At 41.3% G+C, this 16,155-nt stretch overlaps 1 protein-coding gene across 1 annotated transcript; it reads left to right on the top strand.

Moving 5' to 3' along the window:
* The first annotated feature begins 3,161 nt into the window (after window positions 1–3,161).
* Window positions 3,162–9,153, top strand: LOC137138178 (myozenin-2-like). Its single transcript, XM_067525196.1, has 4 exons — window positions 3,162–3,361; window positions 5,578–5,695; window positions 7,594–7,777; window positions 8,700–9,153. Exons 1-4 carry the CDS (start codon window positions 3,203–3,205, stop codon window positions 8,923–8,925), a joined length of 687 nt encoding a protein of 228 aa, XP_067381297.1. The 5' UTR covers window positions 3,162–3,202; the 3' UTR covers window positions 8,926–9,153.
* Window positions 9,154–16,155: the final 7,002 nt, after the last annotated feature.

Raw genomic sequence — 16,155 nt, forward strand, 5'->3', positions numbered from 1 at the left:
CTTGTTCCCATGGTGACCACCAGTTACATAATAACGCTGGGTACCTACTGCAAAGCATTTAAGGAATGAGAGATAAGGACACGGAGGGAGACGATAAACAGAAGACACTTTCAAATGCTATTAAATGGAACACTGCGTCATAAAGTCCAACACACTTGAAAATATTTCATTTTGTGAAAGGGGTTCCTGGCATAGTTTCGTATTTGTCAGTGAACATACTGCTCTTAAGATCAAGACTTTTGCCTTCCTAGGTGCTGCACACTCAACCTGCCTCCTTTCATTTGTGTCGTTCGGCACGTAAAGAAATGGAGTAAATTACATTTAGCGGGGGCTTCTGAAACATAGTGATGGGATTAGAAGGTGAGTGCACCCCATTAGAACTTCCCTACTTTATCACATGATGGCATTTCAAACAAATAGCAACTGATTGGTCTGCAGGCCCTGGGGGTGGGGGGGACACACTCCCATGCTGGATGTCAGTGATTATATATCTTGTTGGACTGTGCACTGCAATTCTGGAGCGCTGATAAAAGTCAAATGCAGCTGAAACCACTTTATTTTGACGTTCAGGCTTTGTCCATTATTTCCAGGAGTGTTTTCATTTCTTGAGTGCTTTTCAAATCATGTATATTTGGAAAGTTGCAAGATTACAACAGATTATTGCCCTTTGCAATGTACTGTATAACTGAGTGGGTGAAGTAATATCACCCTTTATTTTGGCACTGAAAAAGCACATTCATTCGTAGAACAGAGTGGATAGAGGTGTGTTTGGTAAAACATCCCAAACTATTTCAGTAGTGCTTCAGAATAATTTTTAATTTGTGTATTATATGGCCTCTTTAAATCAGAGAAGTTATGTTTGCATTTGTGCTTTGACCAACTGGCTGTTTTAGCTATTCATCTGTACTACTAACAATATCAACTTTATATAATTACTTTTACCCGTTTTTAATCACATTTTCAAAACTTTTGACATTTTAGTTGCCGTACGTAAAGAAGCTTCTATTTATTTTAGCTATTTAAACTCTTACAGCTTTAAAACTTTTACCAGTGTACAAAACTATGAAAGGTTCTGTTCAACCTTGAGGTTTCTTTACTCTTAACTTCATTTTATTCTTAGCCAGTTGCTTTAATTCCTCAGACTGTAGCTTTCTCTTTCAGCTAATATTACAAGATGGAACGACAGGATAGTTCAGATATTATAGTCGTCTCAAGGTGGATAGTTTTTAATCAGACTATATACTTTATTTTATCAAATTACTCTCATTATTCAATCATTTTTACACATAGATGCAACAAAAGAAAGTTAGACGTACAGTAAGTAAAAGCACCCGTGTTTGGCAGTCACTGATCCTTGAGCTACTCTAATATCAGGCAGACAGAGAGAGATAGATGGTGGGCAAGGGAGCAGTTGCATCTAAATTTAGTCACCCCTCCTCTTGTGAACTAAATACCAATGACAACAGACAAACCGACACCCACCCACGAACACATTCAACCACTTAGTCAATCAGGTCAGGCTTCAGCCCCCTCCCCCCACCCTCCTTCCGACGAGCCTCAGCGCTGGCGAGCACAAGCACCCACACTGGTTGCTCTTCCCAGTCTGACCCTCTCGCATCTCACCTTTCTGACCTCCTACGCTGAGGAGACAGCCACTACTTGTGACTCACCCCCCTGAGGGTCCTTCAGGACAGGTAAGCCATCACTCGGCCTCTCCACAGGTGTGCTGTCCATTTCTAATGTGACGCTTGAACTTTGAGTCAAGCATGATTCTCACTACCTCCTTCAGTTGCTCCCTCCACATTTTCCTGTCACAGCTTGCCTTGTGTTACAGTTAAATTTATTTTACAAATCAGAAATTAATGATTATGAATATAATTTTTTTCGTTTTTATGTGGGAAACCAACGGAATAAAGCAAACCAATGACAAAACTCCAAAGCTGATTTAAGGAAGTAAAAAAACTGGTCTTGTTTCCACGCATCCTAAACTGATCATTTGCTAAAGATGAAGTGATATGACGAGCAAATACTTTGCTAAATCCTTTTTTCTATCGAGAACCTTTGTAAAAGTGCTGTGGCTTGTGTGTTGTGTTCACTGACCCCTTGGTGTAAACTTTCTGCTGCGCTCTTCCATCCACTGTCTCACGTGTTTGCTGTGACAGCACCATGTTTTTTGTGTTTGTCCTTACAGCCCACTTGGGCAATTTCAAACGTATTGATTCGCAGACTCCTGACACAGCTGCTTGCCATGTCTGAAGAGCATGTGGTTGGAGTCTAACAGCCCAAGGTTATTTAAAGAGATGTGCTAACTGTGCCCTTTTCTCTGCTCCAATAAATTCTATCTGCTTCAATGCGTGTTGTGGGTGCTTGATGTTGGCCAATCGATGACCAATGTGCAGCCATGTTGTCTTTCTTATGTGTCCCGTTGAATGTGGGAACTGCTTGAATGTGTGCGGTCTCCTTTGACTATTTCCCTCACCCCTTCCACCCCAGGGGCAGCCATGTCACAGTTCTCCACTATGACAACAAGTGATAGTCCTGCTTCATTCACCCCTCTACCTTCTCCTTGCTGTCACACACACAGTAGACATGGATTTAACACTCCAACTTGCTGTAGGAATTGAATTCCCAGACTACTGTAAAAATCAGCTCACTCTGCCAAACATCAAACATGCCCTGAGCCCAGTCCACCATTGCACTGCACCATTCGGCAGTGCAGCAGCTGAAAACCATCCCCTTCACAACCCTGACTATTAATAAGTAAATGAATACTTTTATGGGCCAAAGTAACTAATCCCTTTGTCGTTGTCCTTTAAACACTCTATTTCAAGGCCAGGACAACTGTGTGGCTCACTGGCACAGGCAGAGTGCTGAAGGCTACTGACAGCTGAAAGATATTCTGGCAAATTGTTTGTCTCATGCTCACAAATAGGCCTGTGACATCTCCATGATTAGCATGCAGTTGCAAGCACGCAGCACTAACCACAAAACAAGCGTTGTACATGAGTGGATTAAAAGGGAAGATAATTCCTCATTCATCTTATTGGCAGGAATACCAAGTCAGCAGTACATGTAGACGGCTTTTTGCTGCAGGTTTTTTTCCGTGCAAATATAATTTGTGTTCTGTAAGCTTTGATAGCACTAACTGCAAGCAAGCAAGCTCCTTAGTCTTTTGTTTGTTTCTTTGTGTGCAGATATAGAGATGGATCTTGGGAAGAAAATGAGCGTGCCCAAGGACATCATGCTGGAGGAGCTGTCTCTTGCCTCCAACCGGGGCTCCCGTCTCTTCAAAATGCGCCAGAGACGCTCCGAAAAATACACTTTTGAGAGCATCCAGAATGAAAACAACAAGCAGCTCAGTGTAAGCAGAAACTGTGCGGCACTAATAACACAATAAAAAAAAAAGCAGACGGGCTCTGCAGCTAATGTCCATGTAATCCTGATTGTTTTTGGAGTAACTGGACATTTTGCACTCGAATGTTTACTTGCAAAAAAAGTTTGCACCTGTAAGGTGTATCGAACATGGAGCTAGAACCATGTTTGTGTTTGTGTAGTCTACACTGTATTACAGTTGAAATATTATATGTTGTGCGAACTTTGCACAACACTTGTCTTAGTCAAACTTGTCATAGTTTGGTTCATTTAGATTTGTTAGTTAATTTAATTAGTTAGGTAGTTGTTTGAACTGAAAAATCTATGCGGCCTCTATTTGAATTATCTGTTGTTTATTTGATTTTATTTGGTAGTATTGTAAACAAACACTCATAAAAATTTCTTAGTCCATTTGCAACCGAGATTTAAAAAAATCATAGCTTTGCAGTTAGAGTGATGAACTTGGTTCCCTATGGAACCACAGTACAAACCTACCGTAATTGAACATGTATTAAAGACAAGCCAGACAATTACAAGTATACCAATTTAGAGAGCATTATTTTTAGAACAGTGCATGCTGGGAAGACACAATTTATTTTTAACAAACTATTTAATGGGCTTAGCAAAACTCCGAAAAATGTATTCAATCAACTTTTAGGATGAAAGATTTCAGTCAGAAATGAGAACAACTCCATATTTTTTTACAACTTTATAAGCTCTAAACAGTGGCAGGACCTACACTGTCTGAGGGGTAGAGGTGAAAAAATCTATAGGGCATCTGATATCAGCAGAGAACAACAATGCGTGTTTGCTTTATTGTGAGGCGTTTTCTCTGCAGCAGGGGACACTTTACTGCATTTGCTCTATTGTGGGAGCCATCTACAAGGCACGTTATCATAGTGGTTCTTCTGTGGATGCACCTTAAAGGGCACTTCATTACTTTTGTAATGATTGTGGGGGCACGTTATTGTGTTTGCTCTACTGTGGGGCACTTTACTGCTGCTGATCTACACACACTTTAGAGGGCGTCTGGGGAAACTCCATTGTGTTCCCTCTGCCAGAAGGGCACCTTAGAAGCACTTCATTGTATTTGGTAGACTTTGAGAGCAAGTTAGAGGGTAATTTGCAGGGGGATGATCGGCCCTCCTGCTCCCCCCCCCCACTGAATCCCCCTATGGTTCGGACAACAAACGTCATCAAGAAACGTTTCAAATGAATACACATAAAACTGCACTAGATCGATATGAATGGAGCCCACTGTTAATCCACACTTTCATAAAGGGGTTCTTGTAAGCCTATGACACTTCCAGTGTTTTATTTTCCTTCATGCACCATCATCACATGAAAAACCTTTGCGCAATACCTTACGTCCTGACAAAGCGTGTGTGGGAAAGATTAAGCACTCAACGTGTTTGCCTGACTCGTGCTATAGACTGAGAGCAGCAATAGTAGTAGTGAAATCTTCTAGATGGTCATAAATGGCTTCATTAATGTCCCTTTGTGTATGGACGGGCAATGGGCCAAGACACACTTTTTATTTCCAGGCATTACTTACTGTGTCCTAGCATGACCGGGTCACTTATAATGCAACTGAAAAGCCTCGGTGCAATTATATCAAACTAATTACATTTCTCTATTATTAATTAGTAGCACTAGTTATGCCCTGATACATCTTGTTGGGTTGGGGCCTCATGTACTTTTTATTGCTTGACGTCCACAGATAAAATAATTATTAAGCTCCAGGGAAGTTTTTCCCCTCATCTTTGAAGTGAGAAAGGACTCACATAGCTCTGGTTTATTTATTGCTCAGGGCAACGGAGGGATTTGGATTCAAGTTGTCAACATTTCCGGAGGAAGTCCTGGAGTAAATCATCGTAACTTTCTTTCATAGGGATGAAAGCTGGACACTTGGGCTGCAGTACATTTTATCCTAGCCCAGAAACCATTGTTTCTAACACTGAGGGGAAAGTGGACATGCAAACAATTTTCCATGCTTGTTGTTGTTGGACAACATGAAAAATCACATTTGTAACCTCCTTTGAGTCCACTTGAGAAATGCAAGCACGGAAATATGGACGATTTGGTTTCAATGAGGTTTCAGTCATGTTACAAAACCCGTATCAGCAGATGCAGTTGCCCAGTTGAAAAAAGTTGCCGTGCCATGAAGGTTGACCACGAACTTTTAATCTCACCTCTTTCATTTAGAACACAGTGCTTTCTCACGAGGAAAACGGGAACGGCGAGAACAGCTTGGGTGAGGACCAGCTGCCATCCAACACACCAGACACAAGAACGGTTCTAAATCCAGACAGTATCGCCCCAGGTAGGTAACACTAGTGAACAGAGTGTAGTGGAATGGCAACACTTTTCAAGGACCATTGTAGCAGAGAAAAAGGGAAGCTAAAGTCAGGCTGGCAAACAGTTTGCCCTCCCTTGATCCCTGTTTGAACCGAAGAATGCACTAGAAACTGCTCGTGTGAAGTGATTTAATGTTTACCTGACGAGTGTGTTTCATGCAGAAATCTGTTCTCATTAACAAATCTGGTAAGAATTTTAATTTGTTTACGCATTTTTCATTTTATTTATTTTTTGCACATACACAGCACAGTTAAATGGTGTGTACAGCTCATTAGAAATGCTACAGCACCTGGTGGATAGACTGTGTGCTTGTGCTCTCCACAAAGCACTGGATGTTCTGTGTTTTGATACGAATGTTTGTACTCACGCAGGCCTTGATCATGTAGGAAAACATTTTCTTCTTGTCTGGAATGTGAAGGCTTCAGGCAGATTATAATTACATGTTTTCATATTTCTTCTCTTTGTCAGTCTTTTTCATATTCATCCCACTCCTTTGTTTCATATATACTCCTCCACATTCCCCTATTTCTCTCCTTCTCCACCTTAAGTACCACTCCTCATTACAATCTGCTGGGACCATCTTTTATTTAAAAAAAAAAAAAAAACGTTTTACCATTGGGAAGTGTTTCCTGTTTGCATCTTGTGCCACTGATATCTATCAGCTTTGCACTCACATCCTGACACAAAACCAAAATAAAACTGATTTGAGGATGAGTACTTTTACTCAGGGGTGGGGGGTTTTATTTCTAACACCACCCTTCAGTGTCTGAATGAAGTGACTCCAGCTGTGGCAGAAATCAGGGCAAAGTGCATCAGGCATCAAATGGTAAGAACTTTTAAAATAGCAGACTCATCCACAAAGGGGTGCTTGTTCTGTGTTGACGCACTGGTAACATCTTTATTCAGGCTTTTGATATACAGCCTAGAGTCAAATAGAGTTGGCAGGTTTTTCGCAGCAGAGACCAACATCAAACATATCTTTACTCTCATAGACCATTTGCGTATATGTAGAAAAAAAAGTCATGCTGGCTGTCTCTCTTTCATCCCCACACAACAGAGCTGGGAGTTTGACAATCCCTTCCCACAAAAACATCAACTCAGCCAAATGTCCAACCTCAAGAACAACTTCCCACTATGGTTTGTAATAGATTCCCCCTAAAAAAAAAAAAAAAGAGAGAAAAAAAATCTTTAAACTTCCCCACAGGTCTGTTTGGTCTCTCCTTCTTCCTCCTCAGAGCAAAACATAAACTCAGGAAGGGGGATTGTTCATTGTGAGAGGTCAGGACGTGACATGACGCCCTGTGTTATGTAATGCTCCAGCTTGCAAGCCCCCTCCCCCTGAGTGAAGTAGTGGGTTTGAAGGATAGTGCTTTGGAAAGGCTGCTCCCATCAACACATACAGACTATGCAGGGAGACACACACGTTGAGCACATCACTTTCATTAGGAGGTTGCAGATTTATAAGAAATTATATAACAGTTCAGCTAAAATTTAATGTAAATGTTTTTGTTTTTCTTTTGTAATTGCAAATTTTTCTCATCTTCTCTCTCTCACACAATTTTAATTTCACTACGTCATAATTGTTAAAGGTGACACATCAGTGAACTGCATGCAGACCCCGACTCCTTTTTAGTCACGACCAGATGAATGTTTCTGATCTTTTTAACTAAAAACGAATTTAAAGCCAAGGATCAGCTTCTTGTGGACAGAATGTTTACTTGGTGCAGTGGAAGAAATAGTTTTGAATTCGGCTCTTGGGTTTCACACAATTACTTCCCAGTGGCCAGTCCTGACCACAGGATTGAAAGATATAAACAAATATAAATGGGGGCAATAAAACGTCATGTTGTTTATTTCACCCAGGGTATGGGGGTCCCCTGAAGGAAATCCCTCCAGAGAAGTTCAACTGTACAGCCGTGCCAAAGTCCTACCTCTCACCCTGGGAGCAGGCCATCATCAATGACCCGGCCTCAGCTGACACCCTCATCACTCGCATGCCTCAGCCAGAGCCTCGACCAGGTCCACCAGGATATAAAAGTTTCAACAGGTAACGACAGAAAGTCCGAGCATGTCATCCAACCTGTGGCACAGATACACTCTTGAACTGTTGTTATTGTAAAATTTTGGTGAGGTTGTGACACAAAGGCATCTTAGTTGTACTGTTTATAGAACAACCATAGTCACAATCAAAAGAAGTTTAAAATGGGACATCTATCAGCCCCAACCTCCTCTCAGTGTGGAGTTTGGCATCATACACCGACCAAGTGTCGATCATGGCTAGCATCAGTGTCAGACACAGCATTTAAACCACCACACGTGTATTACATCATCCTTTGCTCCTGGGGGCTTTGTCACTTGAGCATAAACGTTACCTTGAGGCATTTGTTTTTTTTTTAATAATCTGCATGCACAAATTTTGTTTTGACTGGTTGTAAAATTTAAAGCAGCTAACACATACATTGCAAACCATGACTGTGGTAAAGAGTAGCCACTTTGACCTAAAAATTTTTTTGTTGAGTAATGGTCAACGCTACCACACAGTGTAAAAGTCAGGAAATTCCGTAATGAAAAATATACAGCAAATCAACAGACATCAGAAGCTACTGGTCAAATCTGACCATCTGATGCTGTAGCCACAAAACCCCTGAGTGCACTGAATGGATAAATGGTGTTTTCAATTGCTCATAAGTTGAGTCTTTCTTTCGCAGCAGAAATGTGGGTTTGTTCTGTTTTTCAAACTTCACATGGTCCTGCTTTAATTTATCATGAATGCGAGTGCTGAATCAGTAATACATGCACTGCCCTTTATCTTGCTGTGCTTCCCACTCTAAGCAGCTATCACTTAGAATATGTCCCCAGGTCAAAATCTTTACTTGGCTTTAATTAGTTGCATCACTTCAAATGTCACTGCAGTCCCTCTCATTAGCACATGATGGCTACTGTTAACACTGTCACTCCGTCACCTCCAGGGTGGCAACCCCGTTCGGTGGCTTCAGCAAGGCACCCAGACCTCCTCCCATCAAACCCCTCCAGCTGGAACCGCTCCTGAACTTGTCTGAGCTCCAGGGAGACACGGCAGTAAATCGACCCACCTTCAACAGATCTGCTCTGGGATGGGTGTCAACCGGCGGTCCAGACAATCTCCCGACAGTTTCCATGGAGCCTTTGCTAATCCCCGAGTCAGAAGAGCTTTAAGCACGTACAGTAATGAAGTCACACTGCCCACACACCATAGTTGTCGCACCTGGGATTTCAGTTGCAGGGGAAACGTTTTAGCCAGAACAGAGTTAGGGTAAGAAAATCCATCTTGTTGGGTGTTGTTTGCATTGGTTTTCCAGTGATGCCATTGCACTGAGAAAATGAATTGATCATGAATTAATGTACAGTTGGCAGAGACATTTGTGAATTAAATGGTTTGTTGTATATTAATGTGTATGAGAATTTTATTTTGCAAACACAGTTTATGCTCAATAAAGTGTCACATGATTTTTTTCAGTGTCTTATTTTAAATGCTTTTGCTTCTAAAAATTTTGATTTTATGCACAGTTCCTTTAGATGATTTGTTTTCTGGACATACTTAGGTCCAACTCTGACGGCTTTGGACTTGAGTGAATGATCCTGCACCTGTGTGCTAAGCTTGTATGCAAACCCATCACTTATCCTAACGTGTGAGGGGCCAGAGATGCATGTGAGCCACTGTAATATGCCTCAAGGTTACACAGCGTGACAAATCAAATCTGCTTCACTGACGTGATCGGCTTGACTGATGTGTCTCACACCTTTTGGCAATGCCCAAGGAAGAAGAACAATGGGCGAGCTGCTTGATGAGCTGTGCCCACTCCTTATCTGTCTCTGGTGATATGTATGTCGGATTTAACAGACTTAAGCAAACAGATGACAAAGTTACCCGCATGTTTTAAAGGGGTACAGTAGAGATTCCTGTTTTCTTCCGTTCAAAGTAAAAATGCATTCTCTTTTCTAGCTTGGTCTTCATTTTAAAAATGCCAAAAGTACTTCTAGATATGTTTTTTTCATATTACACCTAATTATGAATTATAATAGTGCAGTTAAAAACAAATGATCTCATTAATCTTCTTAAATAAACAAAAGCCTTCTGCCATAAGTGCCCATCGCTGTTTTCGTTGTTAGCCAGGCTTTACTTTTTATGAGCATATGCTTTTTCACGAATACAGCAAATGCGGATTAAAAATACATTGTTTTCTGTGCGTTGTGCTTTTAATGAGTAAAGTGAAATATGTGTATCTGTATGTTAATGTGAGTGAGAACTACAACAATAAGTTTATCACACTAATGTATCTCAAAGTTATATGAGATTCATATGTAATTCATGAATATCCAAGGCAGAGGAAACTCTTTTACCTTCTCATTCATTATTATTTCACTCTTCTGTTCTGTTCAGACAGTTTGAAGGCACATGCCACAAGGTTAAATCCATAAAGGAGCAAAGCCACTAATTTCACCTGGCCCCTGTTGTAGGATGCACTACTACTGTACCTGTAATGCAAGGGGTCTGATCCCACTGTAGGAGGAAGTTGTAAATCTCTGTGGCAAGGTTCCATATGTTGGTTAATGTGGCATCTATAACATGACTGAGCTCTGACGTCAGCTATGTTATGGATGTGGCTTTCCAACTGACACCGGCTTTTAGTGTTGGTGTGAGCCCGTTTGTGATACAATGACACACACTATGATACCCTGCACATGCAGCCTACGCGTTTAAAGGTCTTAATCAGATGGGGCGCTCCACTCCTTACATACAATTAAATTGTCGGGTAAAAACACAATAAGGTTAAAAGCTTATTTCCACCGTAGCATTTAACAGGAGTCACTCAAGTTATGAGAATTATTTAGCACTGAGAACCACCGTGCTACAGGGACAAGAGTAGCTATGTGCAGGAAGCCAAGCTTCTTAAGGAGAAAAGCTACTTAAAACACACTGACTGTAACACAATTTGTAAGACTGGCAGACTTACTTTCTAAAAACAAACTTGACTGGTATGCATTAAATTTAGTAAAATTAAAGGCCTATCTGAAAAACACGAGGCCTTCTCAGATTTCCTGCAGTGTGACCAGGATCCAGCATTCCACACCTCTGTCGGAGAGCCTTTGGAATTTGCGGCCCCCCAGTGCCACTCTCTAAATCCAGCCCCTTCAGGAGAAGGGTGTGCAAAACGTGCTGGTGCAGCGCACCACCCAGCCTCCGAAGGGGCCAGTTGTTCTGCCGAGGACTACTGTAAATATTGTGCAGTGTTTATCAAGGGCAGGCATGAACTCTCTCTGAACTTTGATTGTAGTCATTTTTAAACTGCGGCAACAGAAATATTACTAGCAGCAGGGAATGCAGCACAGGCCTGAGCTGGGGAGCCCGACAATTCGATTATTTGTGTCTCTCTCTAACAGCAACCAGTTTCCCCCCAGGCATGTTTGCCTTGGCATAAGACGGCACAGTGGACACTGTCTGTTTGCTCTGGACAACATAATGCCCTGTTGGGCTAAAGCAATGTACTGAGGAGTAAACCTGCTCACACTTGGTCCTTCAGGTGGAGTGTTGGGACAGCATGTTGGAGCCTGGGAAGGCTGCTCAAATACAGTGCCTCTGGAGGGGGACACGCACACCTATCTGATAAGGATCTAACACTGGAGTGACCGCTTGTTATATAACAAGAACCTTGAAAAGATATGAATATGACTTTGTGTCTGTGTGTCTGTGTGTGTGTGTGTGTGTGTGTGTATAAAAAGTGCAAGGTGTGACCCAGACCTCAAGTTCAACTAACTGTCATAACTCATCTCTTGTTTTGTACTCTCGGGACATAACCGAGCAGCTGGTCTTCAGAAATCTTTATCAGCAGTTAACAATGGACACTGCTGCTGTTGCATTCGCTGTCATGTGTTAAGGCTACAGTCCCATGGGTTTCCATCTGCACACACAGCGTTCAACACTGAGTGTGTGCAGTTTGCTTGCTGACCTAGGCGACTGCTAAAAGGTTGAGCAACATGACCCGCCAATATCCCAGAAGGATTTCTTTTTTGTATGCATGCGTCAAGTAAGAGAGCAAATGTGTCGGAAATACCAGCTGCAAGGGCAATAAGCTGCACCTGTAGAGGGAGATATATGGATCTCTTGTAGGTTTTAGCCTACAGACACACTTTTGGGGAGCTTGCAGTCACATTGTAGGGGAGCCATTTTGCTCATGATTTCCGCCAGACATGTTGGAAATGTGGGCTTAACCTTGCAGCTTTGTGCTAAAGTGACCTCTTGACATAAAATCCACAAACAACTGCAAAAAGTTTGCTCGCGTCTCTGTCAACCAATGACATGATGGACTCACTCTGATGGATGTGTGCAGCAGGTGGTCGTTCTCATAGGAAAGTGCAAAGCCCAGAGGGATAGCTAAATATAAGAGTGAAATTTAAGCATCGCAGTGAGGTGAGGTAAAAGGTGACGGGGCTGCATTCCATTCCTGAAATGAGGTGAAGTGACGCAATGCTTGAAGATTTTGAACGAGTCAGGCATCAGCAGGGTGTGAGAGGGTGAATGCCTGAGTACAGAGTGTTCACGTTGGATAATGACCGTCATTGTGTGTGTGTGTGTGTGTGTGTGTGTGTGTGTGTTGACATTTGTGGGCATAATTTAATTGGATGGCATCACAAGGTGAGTGTGGGAGTAATCACTGATCTTTTCGATACAAATGACCGTTGAGCAAATATTCACTCGTTTTCATCAAGTGCAGAGAGGTTGCGTACACAAACATTCACTACTGTAGAAAGCATCTAATGGAAGAATGAACACAGCCAGGCTAGTAATTAGCCTATTTGGACAAATGAACATTCAAGAGCACGTTCCTGTTTACTTGCAAAAGCCCTTGAGACAAATTACAGCTGTGTTCTCTCAAAGTAGCCCAGCATCTCACTTTGACCTCGGTGAGCTCATCTATATTACTGATTGCTCAATGTATGTTAAACTCCTCTCTTTGTTTAATAGTCAGTGAAGAATTATTAACTTGCAGCGGCTCGCACAACCAATAAGTAAACAATCTGTAGCACTGAGACCTTCAAATGCTCTTTTATTCATCTAAAATAAAGCAGGAAAAGGGGCAGAAATTAGTTTTAAATGTCCTTAATGTGCATGTTTTTTTTTTTTTTTGGATTATGTTGCCAGGAAAAAATAATTAATGTGCCTTATCTTAGTCAATGAAGGGTATTGCTTTCCCAAACAGACAGCAATGAGGCGATAGCGTGCTTTTACAGTGTGCTGCAGCTACCACGGAAACGGCAAACACAGCAGTGAAATATATCACAGTCACCCCTTTGGCAGCACTCCAGTATTAATGTAACACGGTCAATTGCCAAAACGCAGATGCTTATGTCATCCACTTTTCTCCAATAAAGCAATGTACACAGTGCGGCGAAGAAAGAAAATGTACATTAATGCAAATGAGTCAAAAGTCAAATACATGAGAGTTCTTTCCCAACATTTCTCCCCTGATCTCATGCTGCATTAGGAAACACACCACATGCTGGGATGTCACACTGTGTTTGTTGTAATGCTAAGTCATCATGACAGCACGCATATACCAATCCAGTAACCAATGTAAAATGTAGACAAGAGCCACTAAAGGATTGCTTATCAGTCATTCTTTAAAGCAGGGCTTTTATTTTGAAAGCTGCCTGGCTGAAATGAATTCCCATTTGTCACAACCAAGAAGTTCACTGAAAAGTGATTAAACTAAGCTTCCTGGCCAGGAACTGTTGACCTAAATTGTTCCAGAGAAACGATTGAAGCGGTTTTAGATTTTAAAGATAAATATAGAGTCGCTTTAAAGGCGTTCGCTCCCATGGACCCTATTGTGGCATGTCTAATGTCCTCTGCAACAACAATTCACTACTACGTGGTTCCCCGTTAGTGGTAAATCAATAGCAACACAGAAAGTGGTGTTTGCAGTAAAAAATTACAAACATCCTTTGTTCACTAATTCCACTTTTTTTGTTTTTTTGCAGAAAGTGACAGATTTCATTTCCCCTTTAAGGTGACAGATGGAACTGACACCATTAAATCTTAAATATTCGTTCGCGTTTATTTGTGTTTGTGTGCATCATTGGGACAACTTTTGTCCTCACATTACTTCGCCACCTCATTAGTACAATGTTCTATTTGAATGATTTGCATTTCCCCTGCTAACACACACATCCAAGTTTGCATTTATGTACACAAACACAGACACAAACTAGGGCATTTATCACCCAAGCTGGGGCAGGAACTGATTAAGTTTACTTTTTAATTAGACACTTAGACTTTTGCAGTCAGCTGTAGCTTTATTCAAATTTCACTTACACTGTGTGCTGCTGTCATATCAGGAGCTAATTCTTGATTCTGTTTCAATGCTCCTGACTTTCAATCATTCTGCTGTTAATTTTACATTTGTCTTCGTTTAACAAGCACCAAAATGAAAATGCAAACTTTAAAAAAAAAGGTTTCGGCATTGTTGCCCTACTTTTTCCTTCCTGTTTCAGGGCTGTTGAGTGCAATAAATATGGACTGAAAAGCCAGACAAGGGCGATCAAAATATCCCACTACAAATGGAACAGCACGTTCGGGGTGAAATGGAATTTCCTGTGGTCGCCCAGTGACCAAATCAATGAATTTCTCTATCGGAGTGAAGCACATCCACTGGGAAACTGGTGGCTGTGTAGTGAGACAACAAGGATGTCAGAGTGAAGGGTGCTGTTGTGTAAGAAAAGAAAGGACATTCGAACTGTTGTTATCCATTGTGGTCAGCAGGTCTGTTGCGGCTCGCTAGGTTTTAATTGATTTCAAATTAAAATGCTCTTCACAACAGAAGTGTCTTACATCTCACATTCACCAAACTGTCAGAATCGAATTAAAATACTTCATAAATATGCCAATGCAAGCAACTAAGGGAATACTTAGACAAGTAGACAGATCAAAGGGAAAATTGAATAAATCATATCCAAAAATGAATGAGTCACTGTTCTGCAGAAGTCACTGAAAGTGCAGGTCAGCCAGGCAACGATGTGTCAGTGCAATGATACAGTCTTTGTTAAGCTTTTGGCTCAGAGTGTGGCAGCAATGCTGACAGGGCACAAATTGTCAGATTCAATGGCTGGATAGGAAGCTGTCCACCAAGGGCAGGGGAGAACTTTTTATATATTTGTAGAACTTGTTAAAAAATGGCATCTGTTCGAGATGTCTGATCCATAATTTATAGGGAGAATAAGATGTTATCAAAAAGCAAAGGAGGCCCACAGCCAGGTTGGGAATGTCCGGCATCATGTGAATCTTCTCCATGTGAGCTCCCAGTAACACACTCATAAATAAATGCTTTTTATTATCAGTCCTGTCTAAGACTCTATCATTAAAGCCCATATCACACAATCTGAATATTACCATCACACTTCTTTATATTTTAAGAGGAAGCATTATATTTCCTCCGAGGAAATGTGTGCGGAGGGAAATGGCATTGTCTCTACAATGAGTTCTTTCAAGTACTTCCTGGCGAAAGGCTGGACCACTCTGATACACCATGACCCCTCACCACACACTTGATCACTGCATTCAGCTTCCGCTTCCTTAATGAGCGTCTGGACTGAATATTTCAAAATCAGCCTTTTTTTCTTTTTTTTTTAAAACAGGAATCTAATGATAATTGTTATATTGCCTAATTAATGTTCAGTTTGTGGAGTTGGCTATATTTATCATCAGGATTACCCAGAGGCAGAAATAACATCAACAACATAATTTGTGTCTGCATAAATACATAGCCCATATAACGTGCCCTCTTGTGGACACAATCCAAACTACTTATTTTAATTAGCATAATGATTCCAACTGAATTATGGTCAGCTTGACATGATAAGGATACTACACTCAGTAGCCTCTGCTTCAGAAAGGGGACAAAAGCTTTAACTGTACACCCGTTTCATATGCTTTATTTATGTAACAGGATCAGACAGATGGCTTTTTGGATAAAAAATAAAAAAAAAGAGCCTTACATCACTTCCCTCAGGTTTTAGTTGTTGTTTATAAAAATCAGTGTTAACATTGTCACCAGGTTGTTCCGGCATAGTCGTGCAACAAAGCATGTTTAATCATCCCCGTTTATACCACACAACTGCAATATGCTGACGTGCAAATGCATGACACTAAGCTTTTTCTGGTTGCAGACAGCACTGCAAAACATACTGTATTGACTGCGATTCGGTGACTTCAGTTGCTCCTAAACTAATTTGGAAGTATGTGTGAGGCTGTTTGTCCGCAGTAATGGGACTTGTGCACTGACATTACGCCTAATAGTGGGCTGCAAACTGCAAACCCCTGCACCATAAAGCAACATTAACGAGCCTGCCAGCAAGAGTTGGCGCTCTGCACATGTTAGTGTGTGCGCG

This window comes from Channa argus, chromosome 12 (assembly GCF_033026475.1).
Source record: "Channa argus isolate prfri chromosome 12, Channa argus male v1.0, whole genome shotgun sequence".
NCBI classification, from domain to species: domain Eukaryota; kingdom Metazoa; phylum Chordata; class Actinopteri; order Anabantiformes; family Channidae; genus Channa; species Channa argus.

Excerpts from the sequence above, each read along its gene's own strand:
- LOC137138178 (XM_067525196.1), top strand. The coding sequence starts at position 3,203 with ATGGATCTTGGGAAGAAAATGAGCGTGCCCAAGGACATCATGCTGGAG. Across the intron at positions 3,362-5,577 it reads AAAACAACAAGCAGCTCAGT|AACACAGTGCTTTCTCACGA; the intron begins GTAAGCAGAAAC and ends TCTTTCATTTAG. Across the intron at positions 7,778-8,699 it reads GGATATAAAAGTTTCAACAG|GGTGGCAACCCCGTTCGGTG; the intron begins GTAACGACAGAA and ends CGTCACCTCCAG.